At 34.4% G+C, this 23,654-nt stretch overlaps 3 protein-coding genes across 5 annotated transcripts; 2 read left to right on the top strand and 1 right to left on the bottom strand.

Annotated features, from left to right (window-relative positions):
• Positions 1–1,820: 1,820 nt before the first annotated feature.
• Positions 1,821–7,471, top strand: SNRK2-8 (Protein kinase superfamily protein). Its single transcript, XM_078301061.1, has 9 exons — positions 1,821–2,266; positions 2,361–2,435; positions 3,030–3,131; positions 3,765–3,818; positions 3,976–4,068; positions 4,770–4,862; positions 5,432–5,536; positions 6,344–6,442; positions 6,845–7,471. The coding sequence occupies exons 1-9, from the start codon at positions 2,147–2,149 to the stop codon at positions 7,136–7,138; spliced, it is 1,035 nt and encodes a 344-aa protein (XP_078157187.1). The 5' UTR covers positions 1,821–2,146; the 3' UTR covers positions 7,139–7,471.
• Positions 7,472–12,155: 4,684 nt separating this feature from the next.
• On the top strand, positions 12,156–14,603 carry LOC144552997 (small ribosomal subunit protein eS6). The gene is made up of 6 exons (XM_078301062.1): positions 12,156–12,316; positions 12,440–12,504; positions 13,066–13,123; positions 13,269–13,377; positions 13,575–13,847; positions 14,170–14,603. The coding sequence occupies exons 1-6, from the start codon at positions 12,311–12,313 to the stop codon at positions 14,415–14,417; spliced, it is 759 nt and encodes a 252-aa protein (XP_078157188.1). The 5' UTR covers positions 12,156–12,310; the 3' UTR covers positions 14,418–14,603.
• Positions 14,604–15,441: 838 nt separating this feature from the next.
• LOC144552995 (putative glycosyltransferase) lies at positions 15,442–23,303 on the bottom strand. 3 transcript variants are annotated; one of them, XM_078301060.1, is made up of 16 exons: positions 22,986–23,303; positions 22,783–22,890; positions 22,348–22,403; positions 22,118–22,260; positions 21,501–21,698; positions 21,177–21,376; positions 20,976–21,075; positions 19,745–20,263; positions 19,265–19,387; positions 18,952–19,032; positions 18,304–18,611; positions 17,873–18,145; positions 17,603–17,687; positions 17,118–17,337; positions 16,439–16,616; positions 15,442–15,758 (listed from the first exon to the last, which is right to left on the bottom strand). In XM_078301060.1, exons 1-16 carry the CDS (start codon positions 23,123–23,125, stop codon positions 15,605–15,607), a joined length of 2,886 nt encoding a protein of 961 aa, XP_078157186.1. In that variant the 5' UTR covers positions 23,126–23,303; the 3' UTR covers positions 15,442–15,604. The 3 variants fall into 3 exon arrangements, 2 of the variants coding, with proteins under 2 accessions (XP_078157186.1, XP_078157185.1); XM_078301059.1 differs by having other exon boundaries at positions 22,774–22,890; positions 22,986–23,204; XR_013511297.1 differs by lacking the exon at positions 17,118–17,337 and having other exon boundaries at positions 22,774–22,890; positions 22,986–23,214.
• Positions 23,304–23,654: the final 351 nt, after the last annotated feature.

Genomic DNA, 23,654 nt, shown 5'->3' with positions numbered 1-23,654 from the left:
TCAGACTGTCAACGTCTTTTTTTCTTTGGGGAAATTTGTCCGTAGGCTACTGTCAACGTATTTATTAGTAACGCCACATGTATAGTCTTATATATCGACAAATATGCTAATCAACAATAAATTTTCACAAGAAAGTTTCGATGCATAAGATTTTGGCGTCACCAAAAATAACCATACCAATTTAATTTCATGTATATTTTAAAAGTTGAAACTTGAAACTCATTGCAAACTGTTGACCTTGTTCGTTTTATATTAGATCAAGATGTAATTTTTTTTTATGGTAGTGAAATCTCGGGACAATAAAAGTATAAAACCTTCCTCAATTTCCTATAGTTTATGTTTTGGCCGAAAACTAAGTAGATATTGTGGATAACGGCTCAAATATTTAATTTCTATTTAATTTTAATATGTATTATGCTTAACTAGTATCAACTAAAACACATCCTAATTAGTAAAGATTTTCAATGCAAGAACTTCATATTTTAAAATCCCATTAAATATTAAATATGATTTAAATAATAAATCCAAACTATTAAAATTATCTTGCAAGTAATGCATTTACTTCTCTTATTGAGCAAAGATATTAATAGTTGATTGAGCTGATTTGACTTGATACAGCACATCCGTCATATATTTTTGTTATATTGTTTTTAATAACCATGGGTAATGGGTTTACTTCAAGTTAAAGTAACTGTCAAATGTGTCTTCGACGATCACACAGCGGACCGCCGTAAGAGGTCGAGACTGACTTTATCGACTTAAAAAAAAGGTACGTTTGGAAGCTCCACTGGACACTGGTCAGAAGTTGAAACTTGAATGGATTTTACTTTTGGGACGTGATATTAGTACCCGCACTCTCATCCTCCTATTATTTCTCAATTTTATTTGTTTAATCTCATTCACATTTCTCATGATCTATAATAAATTTTGCGAATCTAAAATCACGAACGTCTTCTACGCAATTTTATCTTTCAAATGAGATCCATAACGACATACTTTCGAGTTCGTCATCACACAAGTATTTATACCTAGTATTTTCACATATGACACTGCTGACATTTAAAAGTATTAATATCAAGTATTACAAGTATTTATACCTATGCACGGAAGTATTTATACCTATGTGGTCAACTATTTTTGTTAGAGAAAGGTTGACGCAGGGACGATTAGGGAAATGTGATGCGGAGATGCGGGATCCACGATTAGGGATAAAATACTTACAAGTATAGGTATAAATACTTGCACGATGAGGTATAAATACTTACACAATGAGGTATAAATACTTGTGTAACGATGAATCCGAAAGTACGTCATTATGGATCTCATTTGAAAGATAAAATTGCGTATAATACGTTCATGGTTTTAGATTCACAAAATTCCTCATAGAATGTGAGAAATGCGGAAGATATTGAAAAAAAAAACCCACCTCTAAAAACGTGTATGATTCTTCTCCCATGTAGTTTGAATGGTCCCTCTATATAGTTATATCAAGTTAGACATGCAAGTATTAATATCTTAATTTGCAAGTATTAATTTATTATCTTCCAAGTATTTATACCCATGAATTTAATTAAACTTGGAAGATCACAGTGTTGTGAATAAATTTAATTAAACTAGTTAGTTAAGTTAAGTTATGGAAAGTTAAATTCTGTTTAAAAGATGGAGGTACAATGTGGATACTGGAGTATGGGGATTGAAATAATTATTATTTACTTTTACTCAGATAAAAAAAAGAAAGAAACCAAAAGAAAATAACAATAATTCCCAACTTGACTCTGTCTTTGCCCTACAGTGCACTAGCGAGGGACACATGGCTGTTTCTCGTCGCCAATCCCTTTCTTTTTCCTTTTCTCTCTCTCCCCAAAAGAAAAGAAAAGTTGCATTATTCAACTCGTATTCAATTCGATTATTCTCATCCCCCAGCTCTTATCTCTCTCTCTCCATTTTCTCACACTTTCAGCTGTCCCTTTTGGTTTGCTCTCTTTCCACTTTTGGAGGAAACCCAGTAAATAGTATAAAGAGAGAGAGTCTTTGGCGGTTCCCCTTTCTCTATCCAAGTCTCTCCTCTCCATCCCTGTTATGATTGCCTCTTTCGTGCGTAGCTTTCATCGGTTCTAGTTCTCAGAGTTCTGCGAGAAGAGAATCTATGGAGAAGTACGAGGTCATCAAAGATATCGGCTCGGGAAATTTTGGCGTGGCCAAGCTGGTTAGAGATGTTAAAACCAAGGAACTGTTTGCTGTCAAGTACATAGAGAGAGGTCAAAAGGTTTGTTTTTAATTTTCTTTCTAAGTTTGGCTTGTTATTGATTTAATATGAATTTATGACATTAATTGGTCTTATTATTCTGAATATGAGTTAGATTGATGAGCATGTTCAGAGAGAGATAATGAACCACAGATCATTGCGGCACCCACATATCGTAAGATTTAAGGAGGTAACACTCTGTTTCTTTCTTAGGTCTAAAACCCTCAATTGGTCTTAACCTTTTCTCTTTACATACAAACCAAAAATTGAATTAGATTATTAATTTCCGTATTGGATTGAAGTATTGAACAATGGTATGTGACCTGTATGTAAACGCTGGTATATATAATTGCAAAGGGTTGTTCTGTGTTTTGTATTTTGTATTAGTCTACTGGAGCCTTTGATCCCTTTATGTAGATTGTTAATAACCTGTAAGTCTACCAGGTTCTTTTAATTGTTTTTCAAAATTGGTTTAATTAATTCGGAAACTTGATTTACTTCTACCAGTTACTATTTTAATCTTCTACGCCAAACTTAATCACTAATTCAGCGAGTTAAAAATAATATATGTAGCAGAGGTAACTATTGGTTCCAGTTATGACAGATTTTAATTATTAATTAAATTGAGAGGTAGAATCCCTGGCCTTATCTCAGATTTGAAAATGTTATTCCACCTTTATGAGTAGTCATAAACCACCTAAGAAATATTTGGTTGTGCAAGAGTTTACAAGTATCTGGAAAATGCAAATCATATACTGACAGAATTTTTTAATTTTGAAATCAGGTGATGTTGACACCTACACATCTCGCTATAGTAATGGAGTATGCAGCTGGTGGTGAACTCTTTGAAAGAATCTGCAATGCTGGCAGATTTAGTGAGGATGAGGTATACAAATTTGTGCAAGAGTTTTAATAAAAATAGGATTCTGTTCTCGTAACTAATATCCAACACTTTTAAGTTTCTTGCACCAACACCACAGAACTTGGTCAACTGAATAATAAAAAATATGTATCATGTTAGATATTAACTACTTAGACCATGACTTCACTATGATTTTTGAAAAGTCAGTATTTGTTACAACAAAGTCAAGGACAATTTAAGGTGTTGTCTTCAGGGTAATGTGAACAAGTTAATGAAGCTTTTTAAGTTTTTTGCTAAAGTGAACTCTAAACAGTTTGGCTATTGTTTACAATATATTTCATAACTTAAAGTAGTATTTGCAAGAATAAAAAATGTTGGGTGTTAATGTCTTATCTTATTTCCATGAAGTCATTCTAATTGTTGGGCGTAATTCCCAAATATGTCAAGATTGAGAAAACTGTAGACATGTTGCGAGAATGTGAATACCTTTTTTTTTGGCCAAGACTGTGTCAATGTGCACCATAACTGGCATAAGTCCTTATTTTGCTCATAAGTTCAAGATTCCAGAAAAACATTTTACGACGAATAAATTTTCATTATCTGAGGGTTTTATTTGTAAGGTGACCAACTTAACAACGAATAAAATATCTCTCACAGGCAAGGTTCTTCTTCCAACAACTCATATCCGGTGTCAGCTATTGTCACTCAATGGTACAATTTAAATTGATATTCATTAGTCAGAGATTATGCTTCCTTCTGAAAATAAATATTTACTTGTCAGAGATTTACAAATTGCAATCAAACAAAGCCTTTTCTTGTCAGAGATTATGTTGAATTGTCGACGTCATCTTCTTCTTCTTTTTGGCAGGAAATATGTCACCGGGACTTAAAGTTAGAAAATACACTCTTGGATGGTAGTACTGCTCCTCGTGTTAAGATTTGTGATTTTGGATACTCCAAGGTATTATCTCGGTTGAATTCATTTTCCGCTTGCAAAATATACCAAATGTTATGTCGTTACAGAATGAAACACCCAACTTTTTTGGGTTGCTGACAAAAAAATCCTACCGTGAAATCTTTTCCTAGTTTTTTGCAAACATCAATGATCTTATCATATTTGGAACGATCTAAGCATGTCTTCTATTTACAATTATCACCACCATATTTTGGTGGGTTGCAAGTAGCACCTGATTATTAAAAATCAATGCTAAGCTGAATACAAGACGACTAAACTTTGTAACTTTTCCATATTAATTGTACAACCTGTTATAATCAAGATCATTTATAACTTGGCATCGCAAGGTTTAATTTCTTCTAGTTGCTTACATAAACTGCACTTGAGGGAAAATAAAGTGAACTCATTGAAGTTATGGATAAACTTCTCATTACTGAGTTAATGTTAAGCTGAGAGCTGCAAGTATCACAAGTTTCAAATCTTAGTCGCTAGAGTGTTATTTTCACAAATATGGTAAAATTACTGGGTGTTCTTGCAAAAGATCCTATTTTGTAAAAAAGGCCTGAATGTCTGGTAATAGTTGCCTTCACACTAGCTCTGGATACCTTTGACCACATCATATGGGAACCATCCCCTATTTCCTGCGATATACTAGCACTTCAATTGTATGTTGATAACTAATTTTTTAAATTCTTTTGGTATATCAGAGTTCTGTTTTGCACTCTCAGCCAAAATCTACTGTTGGCACTCCAGCTTACATTGCCCCGGAGGTTCTTTCTAGAAAGCAATATGATGGGAAGGTAAATCTAATGCTTCTTTTCGTTGCAATTTGGTCAGGTCCTGTACTGGCACATACCAGTATAATTTCCCATTGCTTAGTGTTATTGGTTGGTTATTTATTACTGACTCTGTGAGTTCTCATACTAAATGCATCAAGTTGTTGCAGTTTTTAAACCAAAATTTATATTCTGTACTATCTGTATAGTTAAGTATTGTATTTGCCAGTCAACTATCAGAACCTATTTGTATTATTGTTACTGACTCAATATCGATGAGAAGATCGTTACAAACTTGGTGTCTATATTCTGAGGTTTCTTTTTCATGTGCTTCTGGTTTGTTTTGTTCGAAACAACTAACTGGAAGCACCAGCTAGAAATCATTGATGCCTAGAATGTACAACAATAAAGGATGCATTAGATCACACAAAAAAGCATCAAACATATATACAATTCAGTGAGGTGCCTACTTGTACCAGCGGGAATTGATGTCCTTAGAGTTTCATTTGTCAACCAATATCAACAAGTTCTCTTCTAATTATACTTTCTTTCCTACTTTGTTTTATTTCTTTTATTTGGCGGCATCGATTTAGATTGCAGATGTTTGGTCATGTGGGGTGACATTGTATGTCATGCTTGTTGGATCGTACCCATTTGAGGACCCTGATGATCCTAGAAACTTCAGAAAAACAATTACTGTGAGTATTCTAGATTGAACTACTAATCCAACTTTTTTTGGTTGAAATATAATCAGGTCTTTTTTGCAACAAAACCCATTTTCTCCTTCATTATTGCAATTAGCACCCAACATTTCTTATATTTACAACTAGCACTGACATTTTTCGAGCTGCTTAGATAACACGGACTGTATATTAGTGTGAAGGAGAAGGAGCTGTTAAATATTACACGATTTTTCAAGAAAAAGTTCTGTCTAAACATAATGCTTAAGCTTAGAAAGTTTACTGTAAATTAAACACCAGAATACATTGGTTAAGCAATTACCATAACTGTTTATATAATTAGATGACAATGTTGAGGACAATTTGTTCATCTTATACGTTAATTCTATTGTTTTGATACTTTTCATGAATTACCAAGTATTATCGGAAATAGTGGCCACAAATTATATTGGATGTTGTATGCAATTCAAAAATATTTGGGTTTCCTTTGCAAAGTTTCCTAGTAGGATTTGTATGTTCTCTATAAGACTTCGCATTTAAATCTTAGGATCCCATTTTTGGTTTCTACTTTGACCCCTTTATTTTAAAGTCTCAATAAGTATCAAATTTAGGCTATTTAGCCATTACTTACACGGTGTGTTTGAGTTTCCATAACTCTCTGAACCAAATTTAAACATACTAATGCTTTAGATGGGCCTGACTGGGATGATATTGAGATCTGATATTTCAATCTTAGGTTTTTCTTATTATCATTTCTCACAAGTACATGTACTTATATAATGACATGAATTCCTTAAATCTCCACTTTTTGTTTGTTTTGTGCAGCGCATACTTAGTGTCCAGTACTCATTTCCAGATTATGTTAGGGTATCCACAGAATGCCGTCATCTGTTGTCCATGATATTTGTTGGAAATCCTGAACAGGTAATTTATTTCTATCATAAAAGCAGATGAGAGGAGTTGAGGTATACAATATTTAACCAAGTTACATAACGGAATCTATTACATTTATTATAAATTTAGTTTTGGGTTCGATAAGATAGCATCAATGAAGAACACATGAAACAAATTTGTTATTTAGGAAAGTAGAACCATACGTTTGTACTCTCCTTGCAGATTATCTCCTTATTAATTCATCTGATATGTTTTTGTACATATGAATGAGTACAAAAATTGCTATAAATACAAGAACCATACCAAAAAATAACTATATTTCCAATGTACTGATTAGTATTATGAGGTTTTTCTCTCTATTTACTATATTGTCAATATCGGATCCGTTGACATATCTTCAATTGATTTACATGCATTTGTAAATAATTTCAGAGAATTACAATCCCAGAGATAAAATCCCACCCATGGTTTTTAAAGAACTTGCCAATAGAACTAACGGATGAATACCAAGCGCTGTTGCAATCAGCTGACACCAACCTCCCTGCTCAAAGCATTGAAGAAATAACTGCAATCATACAAGAGGCGAAGAAGCCTGGTGCTGGTAAACCTGGAGCTGATCATCTATTTGTTGGAGGCGGCAGCATGGACCTCGACGAAATCGATGATGCTGAGATTGATGACATTGAGACAAGTGGCGACTATGTGGGTGCACACGATTATTTTTAATCAAAAAGGTTCCATGTATACCCCTGCAAAACCTAAAAATATCATCACATTTAGTCTCAATACGAATCATGAGAAGCATTGCCTGTGTTGTTATGGATTATTGGTGCGTACTGTGTCTTTTTTTTTTACCTTTCTGTGTCTGTTTTTTGTAAATAAAGATGTCAAGGGTGTTTTTGGGCAATGCTTGGAACGCATGGGGGGATGTCACAGGCTTAGGTTCGATTTGTATCATGGTTTTGTTGGGGTATATACCTAGAAGATCTATCTGTTTCACAGCGGAATACTTGAATCGACTGAATGAAGGTTGCCATACATTGATGATTTTCTCCTACATGTACGTGTGTCAGTATAATTATTTGTTTGTTATAGTAGCACTTGCTTGTTGGATAGGTTCCTCGAATTAAATTGAGATAGGTGGTGTTTTTTGGTGAATGATGACAGCTTTCTGTTATCTTCTTTACTGTTTTCGCTCCAGACTCTTATGAACAAATATCATTTTTTTTTTTAAATCAGCATGTGTTTTTACAATTCAAACTTCTACGTTAAGTCTTTGAGAGTTAAGCTTATGAACAAAAGAAGCAGAACAAAACTGGTAATATATGTAGCATGGCGTGCTCAAGCACATCCATGTCAGCAATGTATAAGTTCTCTCTCTAGTCTCTTCTCTTGTTGATGATCATATATTCGTACTTAGGAAGTTGTGTGCCACGTCGGACGTTTTTTTATTCGTAGCAGTAAAAAATAATAAAAAAAATCCGAAGCATGATTTTTGCAAAATGTTCAAAACTAGTTCCTACTTTAATCCTGACCGTTCAGATCATGAATAGATAGAGTATGTCAGCAGGAATTTTCTGCTCATCTATGAGCAGGAGATTCAGTTCCCCAAAGGTCGTTACAATTGTTTGTAAACAGAGGGCCTAGTTGAGTTTATTGTTTGCAAGTCGTCGGAATTTATTGCGACCATGGCAGTTTATGGATCGCGATCATTGCAGTACTTGTTAGTTTCTAATTAGTATGGTGTTAACGGGAACATATAAGATAATATTTTTTTATATAAAATAAAATTAATTAAATGACAAATAACATTTTTTAAATGACATATTAAATGACATTTACATGTAAATAGCATTTCTTAAATAACATAGTAAATGATATATATAGAGAGAGAGATGGCCGATTTTTTTATTTATATCCAAAAAATAAATTAAATTTTAAAAAATAACCGAACCGGCTTTGTAATTTGAAATCTACCCAAACCGGTTAACCGTTAACCGGACCAAATTTCCGGTTAACGGTTAACCGGACCCTTTAAAAGAGTCCGGTTAACCGTTAACCGGACCCAAACCATGGGTCCGGTTAACGGTTAACCGGACCCAAACCATGGGTCCGGTTAACGGTTAACCGGATTCTTTGGTTCGCTTAACCGTTAACTGAACCCAATTTTTTTTTTTTTTTACTTTTTTTTAAAACAGAAATTTTTTAATTTTTCTATTGAAAATATACATGAAAATTCGTATTTAGATTTATCAAATTTACACCAAATTTTTTTGTAAATCAAATATGAAATTTAAAATTATAGAAAAATACACATACACATACACATATACATATACATATACATATACATAAATAATATACGGTTACCAATTTTTTTTTACTTTTTTTTAAAACAGAAAATTTTAATTTTTTTTATTTTTCTATTGAAAATATACATGAAAATTCATATTTAGATTTATCAAATTTACACCAAAAAAATTTGTAAATCAAATATGAAATTTAAAATTATAGAAAAATACACATACACATATACATATACATATACATATACATATTATATATGAAATTTAAAATAATATGTATATGTATATGTATATGTATATGTATATGTATATGTATATGTATATGTATATGTGTATGTGTATTTTTCTATAATTTTAAATTTCATATTTGATTTACAAAATTTTTTGGTGTAAATTTGATAAATCTAAATACGAATTTTCATGTATATTTTCAATAGAAAAATAAAAAAATAAAAAATTTTCTTTTTTAAAAAAAAGTAAAAAAAAAATAAAAAAAATAAAAATCGGGTTCGGTTAACGGTTAAGCGAACCAACGAATCTGGTTAACCGTTAAGCGGACCCATGGTTTGGGTCCGGTTAACCGTTAACCGGAAATTTGGTCCGGTTAACCGTTAACCGGAAATTTTGGTCCGGTTAACGGTTAACCGGTTTGTGTAGATTTCAAATTCCAAAGCCGGTTCGGTTATTTTTTAAAATTTAATTTATTTTTTGGATATAAATAAAAAAATCGGGAGAGATGGACTATGATGCTTCGCGAAGTAAACCGAGTATTTTACTTCAGATTTTGAACCATTTGATTTACTTTTAATTGCGTGCCGATCGAATCTTTGATCAGAGACATTTTTCTTTAAAACTTTCATCCAGTGATCTACTCTAAATGAAATCGTCCAGTCTAAATAACAATTAAAGTTGATTGTCATCCAGTCCAAGTAAAACCCTTCGATCCAATTTAAATGGAGTCGTCCAGTGCATGTAAAACCCTCAACCCGTCCCTTGAGATTTCCTCTCGCTAAGCTAAACCCTCTTCTCTCTCTCTGCTCTCTCCCTTGAGATTTCCCCGCCCACCTGCTGACCCCTCAAAACACCGAGTCCTAAGCCCCTTTCCTCCCGCCCCCTCCTCCCTTATCTCTTTTAGCCCTCAAATTAATGTCCCGTTTATTTTTCAATAATTTATCTGATTCTACCAATGTATTGAAAAAATTCATCATAAAAAACTGTTAGTGGACAAAGCTAAAATACTACGAGAGGAGGATAAATGTGCGAACACTTGATTATTGTACCAATAAAATCCAAAAATAAAAGCATATAATTTCTTCTATAAAGAAAAGCATGAAGCCACAAAATATTCTCAGTTAAACTTGAAAAAAATATCCTCTTGTTACAGGACCTATCATGGAAAAGTATTATCTACATATGACCTCTTAGTACATGATCCATCACTTTTAAATCATACCAAAACAACCCTACAAATAGAGAAAAGAAGAAAGAATGTCAAAATTAGAAAAAAAAAATACAAACACTTGAATATGTACCAGTAACATTCCTGGTTTCCAGAAAAAAAAAAATACAAACACTTCATTTCTCAACTTGAATATGTACCAGATATGTCAAAGACTTTAGATACAGCTGGCTTGAAAAAAGTACTGTGATGGAAGTTGAGAAATGAAGACGAACAGCAACTTAAATTGAAACAACATGGCTTACTAGTCAGATTCTTCCAATTCTTCGGATTCTTCAGATACTTCCTCTTCTAATTCTTCCGAGTCTTCTAATTCTTCCTCTTCGATATCGTCATCGTCATTCGTTTTTTTCTTCCCTTTTCCACAACCTTTTGCTCCCTTCTAATATTATAAACAATAGCCAATGGTCAGCAATTAACACGAGAAAGAAAGTAAAAAAAATCAGAAATACAGTACATCACAGAATTGAACCTGTGGGCATGTTCTTGCATTGTGACCCTCTTTTGCATTACAGATGCTACAGGTTCTCCTCTTTCTGCTATTCTTTATAGAGGCCGGCACAAATCGTGTAGCCTTCCTCTTCCTACCTTTACACTGTGCTTCTGGTGGGTCAAGATACAAGGACAATTTGGACACTTCAATCTCCAACCCTTTTTTCTTATCAGCTGAAGCAAATAGCTTCTCTTTTCCTACTACATCCAACAACTCCTCTTTTTTGCTTGAAATCCAATTCTTTAAGTAACATTTAAAAATTAGAAATATAAATCACGAACAATCAGAAAAAATTATACAATTGCATGTGGAAAGTACGTGTGACAAGTACGTGTCTAAATAAATTTAGACTTCTATATATAAAAAACATCAAATAGATACATAGAATCAAAATATTTGATCAAAAGGATAATATATAATCCGAAATCTCATTTATTAATTAAAATCGTCGACGGATTAGGACATCTACATGCTTAATTTAAGAATGGAAATTTATTTATTTTAATGCTTTGAATAAAAAACTCAGCTACATTTAACTTTGAGTGAGTCTATGGTACTATGCATATCACGGGTTGTTACCGTGCTACGGCTCTATATTCGAATTTTCAAATCCTAACGGTCGATCCGAACCGTTCATCTTGTTCTCCATATTAATATGTGTTTGGAGACCAAATTTTACATTTTTTGAAAATTTTTTACTATTTTTTTAGATATTTAGAAAATCACTTGATCTGAAAATTCTGGACCATCCAAAAACAGTGATTTTCAATAAATCTAAAAAAATAGTAAAAAAAAATTCAAAAAATGTAAAATTTGGTCTCCAAACACATATTAATATGGAGAACAAGATGAACGGTTCGGATCGACCGTTAGGATTTGAAAACTTGAATATAGAGCCGTAGCACGGTAACAAATCGTAATATGCATAGTACCATAGACTCACTCTTTAACTTTTTATGATGCTATTGTGGGCCGCTCAATGAGTGATGAAGATTCATAGTTCCAATCTATTAGGCAGCTGCAGTTCAAAAGTATTTTAAGGTTTAAAAATTATTTGACAGAGGGCAGAGACATGTATTGAATTCTTTTGACTGTACTTTTCTTTAAAATAAAAGTAGCTTTACGTGTTTTTATGATTTTCAATAAATATTTCATGTTTCAATAAATTTGTTTGAAATTATTTGGTAAATGTAAAATGTCTCCTCTGTTGATTTACTGTTCGGAAAAAATAATAATACCAATATATGTTATTCTCTAGAGAGAAGATTGGGCCCAGGTCCCAGGACAGGAATTCAGGACAATATGATAAGTGGGCCGACAATAAGCGCTCTCCGGTTCCTTTTCAATTGGGTCTCTTGGGCTTGGTTGATAGTTTTGCTGAACCAACTCGGTTCGGGTGGGGTTGGTTCTCTTAACAAAGCGACCCGAGATAGACTCAGATCTAGCCGCGACCATAAATCAACGGCTTAGATTAGACATGAAACCAAAAGCCCTAGTATTGCTTCCGCCGCCCACTATATATAATAAGCCTCGTGTCCACCCTTTATTTTCTCTAGAAGGAAAAAACCCTAGCCGCTGCTCGAATCCCTTGCTCTCGCCTCCGGCTTTGGGACACCTTCAGCCCGAGATTTTGGTCCAAGATGAAGGTATAGATTCGCGTCATTCCGATATTACACCGTTTAATTGCGCATGATTCAAGATGTGCTTCTGATGGATGGTTTTTGTGGAGATGATTTATGTTTTTTCTGTATTTTGTTTGAACTTTGCAGTTCAACATCGCAAATCCGACGACTGGATGCCAGAAGAAGCTGGAGATAGACGACGACCAGAAGCTGTAAGTTCTGCCCCATTGCTTATTGTCAGATTTATTTCTGTTTTTTTTTATTATGTGCAGACAATTAGATTTGCAAGTGAGATGAAGCTCTGAAAGGATATTTATTTCCGCTTTGTTATCATGTATTCTAGGCTTTTGTACTGGCGTATAACATTTGAATTCAAAATGCATCATGGTTTACCCCAATTCGTATAAGATTCTCTGAATCTGAATCATTTCGCATATAGATTCTACCTATCTCCAATATAATATAAGTTCAGTGTCTTATTTTGTGTTCAATTTAATCAAGATGCCCTGTAGACAGTGGTTTGTTCTTAGGAAGGAAGGTCTTAGGTAGATTGTCACTTATTTTGTTAAATGATACTGTTTTCTGAGTTACAAATGCTTGAATTGTTCCCTTTAAAACATAATGAATGTACAAATTTTATGATAACATTTCTTACTATGTAATATAGAATTCTAATCTAGACTTAATATCTGAATTATATTACAAATTTTAATGTTTCTGATAGTTTTTATTTGTTAATTTAACACGGGGCTTAAAATTGCTTTATTCTGCAGTCGTTGCTTTTATGATAAAAGGATCTCACAAGAGGTCAATGGTGATGCCCTTGGCGAGGTATGTCTAATCTCCATTGTATTTTTGAGTTTTATTCTGACTTTCTGAAATGTTATGCACTAAAACTCTCAAAACATGTAATATTAATCTTAATCTTAATCTATAGTCATGCATTATACTAAGTTTTGTTACTTGATTTCAATAGGAGTTCAAGGGTTATGTCTTCAAAATTATGGGAGGCTGTGACAAGCAGGGGTTCCCCATGAAGCAGGGTGTGCTGACTCCTGGCCGTGTCCGTCTGCTCCTTTACAGAGGTAAATTTATTTATATCTTCTAGCCTTTGTCAAACCCATTGTTGCTGGTTAGTACACTTGTTTAGTCAAATATAATACTAGAACTTGTAAACAATGTCTTATATTTCACCTCCAGAGTCCAATTTGTTTTGGTTCTTTGTTATAAGGTTTTTGTAATGAATCTGTTGTTTACATTGGTTGGTTGTATTTTGGTGCAGGAACTCCTTGCTTCCGTGGGTACGGAAGGCGCAATGGAGAGCGCCGTAGGAAGTCTGTGCGTGGGTGCATTGTGAGCCCTGACCTGTCAGTGCTGAACTTGGTGATTGTGAAGAAGGGAGATAATGATCTACCCGGCTTGACAGATGTTGAAAAGCCAAGGATGAGGGGACCCAAGAGGGCCTCCAAGATCCGCAAGCTCTTCAACCTGAGCAAGGAAGATGATGTCCGCAAGTATGTCAACACCTACCGCCGCACTTTCACCTCCAAAACTGGTATGTTTTCTATCTTTTGTTTGTAGTTATTTTCAATGTGTTTAGGAGTTCCTCTTTGTTTTTTCTGAGATAGGTTTTATGTATTGTTTCACTTGGTGTGTTACGCATTTTTATTTTAAAAGTTCATGTAAACCATATGTTTTATGCTTAAATTGGGTTTCATTCGACTTGCTAGAATGGTTAAGACTTAATTGTCAGATGGGTGACAACAACTAAGCTTGTGATTTTTATATGAATTTATATTTTTAGCTGGCTTAGGTATTGGTTAACTTAGATCTCATTGGGCTTTACTAATGGGCAAGCTCAATGAAAAAATTTGCAGGAAAGAAGTGCAGCAAGGCACCCAAGATACAGAGGCTGGTGACCCCTCTTACACTCCAGAGGAAGCGCACGAGAATTGCTGACAAGAAGAAGAGAATAACCAAGGCAAAACTTGAGGCAGCTGAGTACCAGAAACTTCTTGCTCAGCGCCTTAAGGAGCAGCGTGAGCGCCGTAGTGAGAGCCTTGCCAAGCGCCGATCCAAGCTCTCCTCTGCAGCTGCTAAGAAGACTTCTGTTGCTACTGCATAGGCCTTTTTCCCATCTTGTTAGATTTTGAGTAAAAGATGATAGTTTGTTTTGGTATTCGAGTATTTCTTGATGTCAAGTTTTGGAAAACTTAATGTCTACTGCTTTCTGAGTTAAGTTTTACTGTTAGACAATTTTTTGTTGATTTAATGTTGGAGCTTGATCAAGTCGTGGTACTTTGCTCTCTTAGTTGTGGTACTTTTCCTATAATGGTTTTCTGAAAATTTAAAGACTATTGTGGGATGTCCAATTTTCCTATAATAGTGAAGTTCCATTCTTCTGGTTGGTTGATTGCTAGTAGATAATTTCGCTACCTTCATTAATTACCATCGCTCTTGTATTATTTGTGTACGAACAATTAAAATTTATGTGGTATTCGATTTTATTTAGCAAAAGCTTGTTAAAATCTATGTACATTAATTGTGGGATATTGATTTTCAATTTGTTGGCTTCTATTATAAACTTATTTTGAAACATCATAACTTTTATGTTTTGTCATTAATAGTATGATTTTTATTTTACTATTTTGAACCATACATATATTTTTAAATTTTTTTTAACAATTATGACGGTAATAAAAAATAAAAGCATGGTGAAAGGATTGAAATTCCGCCCTTATCAGTGAAATTATGGAAAGTTTATGGCATTTCGCGTCATTGAAAACTGGAAGTTCAGGGCTGGTATTCTAAACTTTTTCATTGTGCATGGTCATTTCTCGAAGGCGAAGGCGAATGAAATTACCTTTTTTTCTGATACACTTAAAAAGAGGTTACACTTTTCCTCTTTTCAATTTGTTGACTGTTGTAACTCAGGCAGCATGTACTGATATGTAACACAATATTGAATGAAAAGCCTCGGGCAGTGTGGGAGACAAAAAAGTCACATACCAAATCTCTGTCTACTGAAAGAACCTATTTGAGCATATTCACCAATAACAACACAATGGTATGATCTTCATAGCACCGCTCATCAGAAGAGATCCTACATATCAGTAATTCAGAGTTTTTGTACTACAGTATAACAGTGCTGAATCTGACATATAAAATGGTTTACTATAGAAATCAACGAAACAGGAATGTTTCCAATGACAACTCCTACGGAAAAGAAAGGAATACCAATATAACTTGGCATAAACGATAAATAATTGTTTGCATACAAATTATGTCTGTGTTGTATTTATCAGATTTTCCTTAGTTTGGTTGGTTAGAGAGCGATTGCTGGTAGTAGTTGAGCTCTCCCCAAACAGTCTCTTCTACGACTTCCCATGACACAGCTGCCTTCAACTTGTCCCACAAACTGAATATGGCTCCCAAAACATTGTCATCATGCAGTATACAATAGCACCTGAAAACGGAAAATTAATTCAATGATCCAACAATTTGGTTTTGCATAGGAAATTTCTCTGGGTGCGGGCTTATAATTTTGGCACAATCAAATGCTTTGGAGTTTTGAGTCTTTCTTCAAGCAATGCAATCCACAGCACCATTTGCCGGAAAAAAATTAAAAGTATTTTTAAGAGTCACTCTTTACATTGCAAAGAGCAACAAAACATTCCTCAATTTTTTAACTAGGCCCCAGCATATTCGAGAATCAGATTTTTGTTTTACAACACCCCAGTCATTTTTTCCCCACAAATAATTGAAACAGGTTAACGAAAAATTAGAATCTTCCCAAGTTAAACCTCAACACTAAAATTTGGCCAGCCTATTTTTAGTTTCAAAATGGTTCCATTGCAGTAAGACTGTTAACAAATGATGTGCTGTCCTTCTCATTGCACCAATCTAATGGTTGGAGTCTCAAAAGTATTAAAAAAAATGTTGATGGTTATAAGTAAAAACATTAAAAGTATTGGTGCAAATGCAACAAAATGTGAGTGCAATTTGCAAGCCCCAAAGAAAAGGGGTTCCTTTAGTTAGCCGAGCCAGTCCCTACAACCTACATGTACCAAAACTCATGGTACCAAATTTGAGAACTGAGTCCTTAATTTGATATTAATACAATAATCTAAGTTTGGAAGTACTTACATGGCACGATAAGATACTCTATTTAACTTTGACTGTTCAAGTCGCCCATTGGTAGGTGCCTCTTGATCTTTAACCTTGGAAAAAGGAAGTGCATAACTCTCCAGAAATTTCTTTAGAAGAGGCGTATCTCCCCGGAGTACATCGAGATACATTGGAATTATATCCAACAATGGATCTCCTGAAATAAGTTCAACACAACTGAGAATCTACTTTGTTAAACACAACCACACCATATCTAATAAGAACGCGTGCATGTCCATGTTGAGCATACAAAAAATGTGATATACAAAATATCTAAAATAATATGTTTTGTTACATAGTCTAGTCAGATCCAAATTGGAGTATTAAGACATAAAGATATCTTATATAGTAGGTACATAATATGCAATTACAAAACATACACATATAACAAATGCAGATTTATCAGCTCAAATAAATTCAAATCTAAAAGAACAAGTCACCAAATTATAAACCCAAAGCAGACACTAAAAAAATTCAAATGAGTTACCACCAAATTATTATTTAAGTTCTAGCTCTATGCTGTTTTTGTTTTTGACAATGCACCTCACACCAATATGAATAGTTGAAACTTACTCAATGAGGCCCCTTCCCCTATTATGCACACAGATACGCCTGCGCACACAATTAAAAAAGAATAATAATGAAGAGTTGTGCTCACCGATAGATAGGTCACTAAAATCAATGATGTGCGTTGGGATCCATTTTTGGTTTCCTCCAATGCCATTAGATAAACTATTTACTCCATTTTTAACAGGACCATCTTCTGGTGCCAGCTTGCCGGAGCTAGAAGTTGAAGCAGGCTCCAAAAGAATGTTATCATCCATTATATCTGAATGTATCCATGAAGGACCACTTGAGGTGGATAAACCATGATCATCCTGGTAAATGATAACCAAACCAACAGAATTAGTAACGTTTCCAACTTGACTAGGCCAACAGGGCCAGGTTCACTCTAAGTTGTTAAGTTGAACCTCAACTCTTAACTCCAGCAGTTGACCTGATTATAAGGAACTGTATGTAATAACTACTGGCACAGCCACAACAATTGATTTTGTACCCACATATAATCAGGCCTTTACCTACTTAGAACTCTAGTAAAGTATTTTCTGGTAAAAAGATACCAAAGTCATATAGAAAATCAACCTTGACAATATCAAGCAGATGTGTTACATCATAGGGAAGATAATCTTCCGCTTTCTCGATTAGAGCCGCTGGAATTGGATCTCCCCTGCAATTATCTTATACAAATCAGAATGTTCAAAATATATTAAATTAAATCAGTTAAGTGTCACGTTCAAAAGCTATAAAAAAAAACCAGTATTATCTCTGAAGGTCAAAACATTTTTTTTTCCAATTGAAAGATAGACAGAACAATTTTATCCAAATAATATAAGAGAGGAAAAAGGACATTACCATTGTTCGAGGCGTCTTCTAACGTTTCGTTTGCTTGCATGAAGAGAATCAGCAAACAAATTCCATTCTGAAGGTATGTCAGAATTTTCCACAAAAATATCTCTACATTCCTCTGTATGAATTTCTCGCGTCCTCTTATTGAAATGTATCTGATTCATATCAGAATGACTTTTATTTTTGACAGGAGGAAGTGGTAGCTGATGAAGTAATCTAAGCTGAACGCCCAAGAAAGAAGCTAGGTTCAAAGCATCATCTTGCGACATTTTCTCCCTTCTACAAAATGCAAATCAGGAAGGCAAGGGTTACAATCTTGAGTTTAATTTTTTTGATTTTCTTAACTTGTGCAATATTAAATTGCATGAAGCTTACCTGATGACTGGTTATCAGAATTGAGAATAGTACAAAAATATTTTCATAATTATATAACTCACATTTTACCGAATATATCCCCCTTGCATCTTTTGGTCACGAGATATGGCCATATATTCTTGCATGAAGCATTAAACCCTTTTAGTGCAGTGTGCATCTTTCGGAACACGCCAAAACTGAAACTGTCATCTGAAATGCCTCCTATTGTATCTGGATACAACTGAGAAATAGCTCCTGGGAAACCTCTCCCATCCCATGGTATTGTTTTGTGGGACCCGTTTTCTAGCACAAGAAAACCACTAGCGACAATCTCGGGAACATGCTCCCTTAGAGGAGAGTCATACTTCTGAAGGAGGTTGTAGAACTCAAGCTACAAAAAATATAGATAAGAGTAGATACATTATGCCCAGGATAAATTGGTATAGCAAAGCTGGATTAGCAATAGGACGGTCAGTACAGGTTATAGTTTTTGAGTACAGATTGAGATTTTCTAACTTGTGAATAAATTGGCACAAGGACATTTATTTTTATGGACTTGGTAACTAGGGTCATACTTTGTTCGTCTTTATACCAGAAGATTCAGACTGGTCAAAGATCATCCGAACTATTGTTTATGCCATCCGATAACCATCAACAACTAGTATTGTTCATTGGTATAACATATTAATATTTCAATGTTAATAGAGAAAAGCAAAGGTAAAAAAAAAAACCTCTGTGCCTAGACCATGGAGAGCGCACTCAAAACCTCCTTCAGCATAAATTTTCACTATATTATCTGAAATAACAAAAACCTACAAACAGTAAAAAGAAATACAATCAATACCAATTTGTAAAGAACAAAAATATGATTATACCTCTGAAACATACTGACGTTCAGAATCCATTCTGAAAACCCAAATTACTGAAAAGCTAAAGACAAATGCTGACTGTTGCAATGTAAGAACCCATAACACAAAAACAATCTCAAGCATTTAAAAAGCCAAAAAAAATAAAAAATAGACACTGGAAATAGTGGCCACTTACAGGATTGCTACCAGTACCTACTGGTAGCTTTTCGTCATCCAAAGGAGCTGGCAACTTATGATTCGAACATATTTCTAGTAAGCACTTGTACCACTTCTCCACATTTACAGCTAAACATGCCCCCTGAAACAAAACATCATCTTCATGTTTACAAGGCACGCTCTTAGAATATATAAGTTTAACATCTGGGACATCGATCATTATTGGTCACTCTTTTGTTTAGAAAGACCATACAAGTAAACCTACAAATTTGACAGAAAGAAAATTGGTCTCTCTACCCATCATTCAGCTTTGTAGTACTTTAATTAATTGTTTATATCTATTTTTTTCTCACGTGCATCATTTAGGAAGGTTTTCTAAATCAGTATCTACATATTTTTTTTCTACTGGATAAGATAGTATAATAAAAAAATTTGCTATCTGTTGACAGTAGTGGTTTCTTTGCCCAATGTTAAGTTAACAGTAAGCGAGACAGCTTACCTTCCATATTAACTCCCTAATGTCAGGTTTAGCAACCCATAATTTGCACAACCATTCTCTCATTTCTCTTTGCCCAATGTAGATATTAGGGCTCCAAGCAGAACAGTAGTGGTTTCTTTCTTCTTCCAAAAATTGAGACAAGAATTCAATATCATATGAAAAGACCTGATTAATTGTCCCATCATAAATCTCCGTGGGGCTTTTTAATATGTCTCCTTTTTGGGTCACCTCAGGGTGATTAAACCTGTCCGAATTTAGTACATTTTCTGTGTCATGACCTGATAAAGCCAGAAATCCTGCCCGGGACACACCCTTGTGACAGTGGCCGGGTGCCAGATCAAGGCAAACAAATTCAAAATTGGACTTATTAACATAGTTCTGTGTGACAGCTATTGTGGTTTCAAGATTTAAAACACAATGCCACCAGCCACTAGGGACATATATGGTTTCTCCTGCAAATTGAGTGCATTCTATTGGCTTGTCTTTATCAGAAAGATGAGGGTATATATCCAGCCACCACTGTAAAACACAAAAAAAATATTATAAAACAAAAAAACGGAATAACAAATTAGTCATCAAGCATGAAGCAATAGGAAAATTTCTAGAAATAACATGTCAACATGCTTTACAAACAAGTCCAATTTGAAAAGGCAAAGGATCGTTTGCAACACTCAAAAAGAATTACTTGCTAGCTGGTGCGGGACATAGTTCCACAAAAAGTCCCCATACTATTAGCTTCATTTTATTACATTAACAAAACTTCATTATTCATATATAGAGCATCTTGGATTTTATTGATAGATTTAGCTTAGCTTAGGATTATACAGAGATTAACTATTTTTTGTTTAATGGTCAAGAAGGTCGGCTTAAGTAGTGAGAATATAATAATAACGGTTGAAATAATCCTTCTTAGAAAGGAAAGGAACTTTTGAATATAATAATAATGGTTGAAATAATCCTTATTTTACGAATTAATTTCTTAATACCCATAATCTGTGCTAAATCTACAAACCAAAATATTAGGCGCTCTAAATCTTAATAAAAAACAGTAAGAAGCTTTTAAAAATTTATTGCTTCCAAAATTTCACAGATGAAAATTACAGTCGAAATTTTACTAGGGATCAAAATGAAATTTCTGAAAGAACCTGCCAAGATAACTGAAAAGCACCATAAGAAATATCTAGAACAAAAGCAAAACAACAGCAATAGAATAATAAAAATAATAGCGAACCTGCACTGATGTGGGGCTTTCAATATTGACATCACCATCTTCCTCATTTACATGGACTATCACTCCAGCAGGTACCCGGCCGGGGGGGTATAATGCCCATCTATTTGAATGTAAAATAGCAAAAACCTATATGAGAAGCAACTATAAAATAAAATGGCCATTGCACTTGTGAGGGTGGGATCAAAGAGTGAAAGAGTAAACCTTTTTCTGCCACATAAAAGGGTGTTCCAAGCACTTGTGAGGCCGGGATCAACATGCCAGGAGGCACCGGACCTCTCAGGACCTATTATGAGCCATCTAAAGGGAGGCCGCTGGTCATGGCCTAGCAGATCAAAGAAGTCATCTTTGAATAGATGAGGTACTTCGTAGTCTTCTAATAACGGAGGTGCTCTCTCTCCAAACTGCACAGTAATAATTAAATAAGATTAAACTGATACAAAGGCAGTAATCCAACAACATTTGAAACACTCTTGCTTCATTTTCTTACTGGTCAAATTTCAAACTGGTAAAAACAAAAATACCTACCTTGTCATCAAAAATATAGAGAGGATCTTCGTCATGCTGGACATGCATGTAGGAAACATAGTCCTTAAACTTCATCGTTACTTTTTTGGAGCTCTTTTGAGATATCCTGAAGATAGTGTCCCCATAGATTTCAACCAATTGTTCAATTGTCCATTTCTTTCTTGCCGGCCAAGTCTCTGCAAGACCCGTAATCATGATCTGGAATAAAACAAATTCACAAAAAGGAGGAATAAAACATATTACATGAATGTCAACCATGAATTTGTTCATTCTTGCTTTTTGAACCCAAGTCAAAACAAAAATTAAGCTAATCCAATTAGAGTTGGGTTAAGTGAAATAAACTAGTCATTAGGAGGCTTAAATGGCTTAGGGCATTTTAGCATTTTAGAAGAAAAAAAATACTTCACTAGACTTTAATTTTAACATATAGTTGTTATTTACAAATAACCCAATAAGTGTTGGACACTAACTGCAAACAAATAAAAATGTTGGATGTAGTTTGCAAATACAGTAAAATGTTGTGTACAACTTAGAAATAATCAGAAACAACTAAAAATCTCGGAGAAAACAGAGAGAACTACACAAACACTTATAAAAAACAATACAAAATGATTTACCGGCTTTTTGCCATCGTAATTCAAAGAAAACTCTTCCTGTGAAAGATCTTCCTTCCTTTCAAGGTAGCCATTGTCCAAAGAGAACGAACTCAATGAAGTATGGCATCTGTACCATCTCCTGTACAAGAACAGAGAAAAAAACCCTGAAAGGGGAGAAAAGATTATGAAATGTAAAAATAACAGAAATTGAAAATTTTAAAAATTAGCCATGAAGAAAGATAAATTGTTACCACCAAATGTAAGGGGTTTATGGAAAGTCTCAGCAGCGTCCTTGCAAAGGTTATCCCTACACCAACAACATTTGTTGTAACTCTCATTTGTATATTTTAGAAAAAATCACCGGGAGCTAACACATGCAGCTTCACCACAGACAGCAACTTTAATTTAACATATTCATTACATTCTGGGTTTACCTTCATAATTCTGGAAATAACCTTTTACTAAGCCAGTAAGCCTAGGTATAAGCACTAGAGTTCTTTTTTCTAGCTATTTCTAATTTGCACATGTTTTACACTTACAACTTCAGGGCTTATGGCTTACCATCATAACTTTACAAATGTACCCAAGAGCACCTTGCATTGCATGGTTTTCAGCTATGTTGTATCACATAGATAGCTATTTCATTATGAACCAAAGAAGAGTTTTTATTTTATTATATTGCAGACCTTGATAAAGTTGTCTTTTTCCAAGAACCCTTGTAGTCAATTGAGCCCCCAATAGAAAGGCATTTATTCATCCAAAGTGGTTCCTCGTTGCAAAATATGTACATGACACTGTAAACAAGGAGAATGAGAAGAATGCATCATATTAAGTAGGAAGGGAGAAAAGAGACAATATGATAGAAAGAGAGAGAGGGAGAGGAAGAGACCTGCTGACGCAAGACAGGCGACCAAGGTCGGTTGGAGAGAGCAATTCGAGGATCGCACAGATGGTTTCATCGGGAAGAATTCTCAGAGCGCCGAGCGCATCAACGCGGCGATCGGTCAAAGCTGGGGCCGAATCAGACATTTGGAGCAGCTACCAAAGGAAACTAAACTGTGCAGAGCAGAAAGAGAATAAATTTTAATACGAGGGCTGTTGACAAATTACAAAGGAGAAAGATTGTGCGTCGGCTCTACGCGCTCGCGGGAGATGGAGGGGGATCCGATTGGAATCCGAGGGTTGAATATTTCATGTAAGTATGATAGCTCAAAGTTTAAAAGTTGGTGATTTTATTTATTTATTCTTAAAAAAAAGGGAAAATTTCCTATCTACCCATTCAAAATTTGGAAATAGCCAATATTCCCATGAATACATCATAATATCCAATATCCCCATACAAACTTAACTTTCTTTCTTCTATTCCCTTTCAACCATTTTATCTTTTATTTAATTAATTTAAAAATTATATTGACTAATACACCCTTTCATTAAAATGGAGGTGTCCATTAAATTGCTCACAATAATTAAATAAGAGCAAAAACAAAAAACTGTTCATCTTTCTTCTTTCTAATGCGGCAGACTCATCTATGATTCCAAATTAATCTTACACATCCTC

The sequence above is a fragment of the Carex rostrata genome, chromosome 4 (assembly GCF_964058835.1).
Source record: "Carex rostrata chromosome 4, lpCarRost1.2, whole genome shotgun sequence".
NCBI lineage: Eukaryota > Viridiplantae > Streptophyta > Magnoliopsida > Poales > Cyperaceae > Carex > Carex rostrata.
This window is presented reverse-complemented; position numbering and strand designations above follow the sequence as displayed.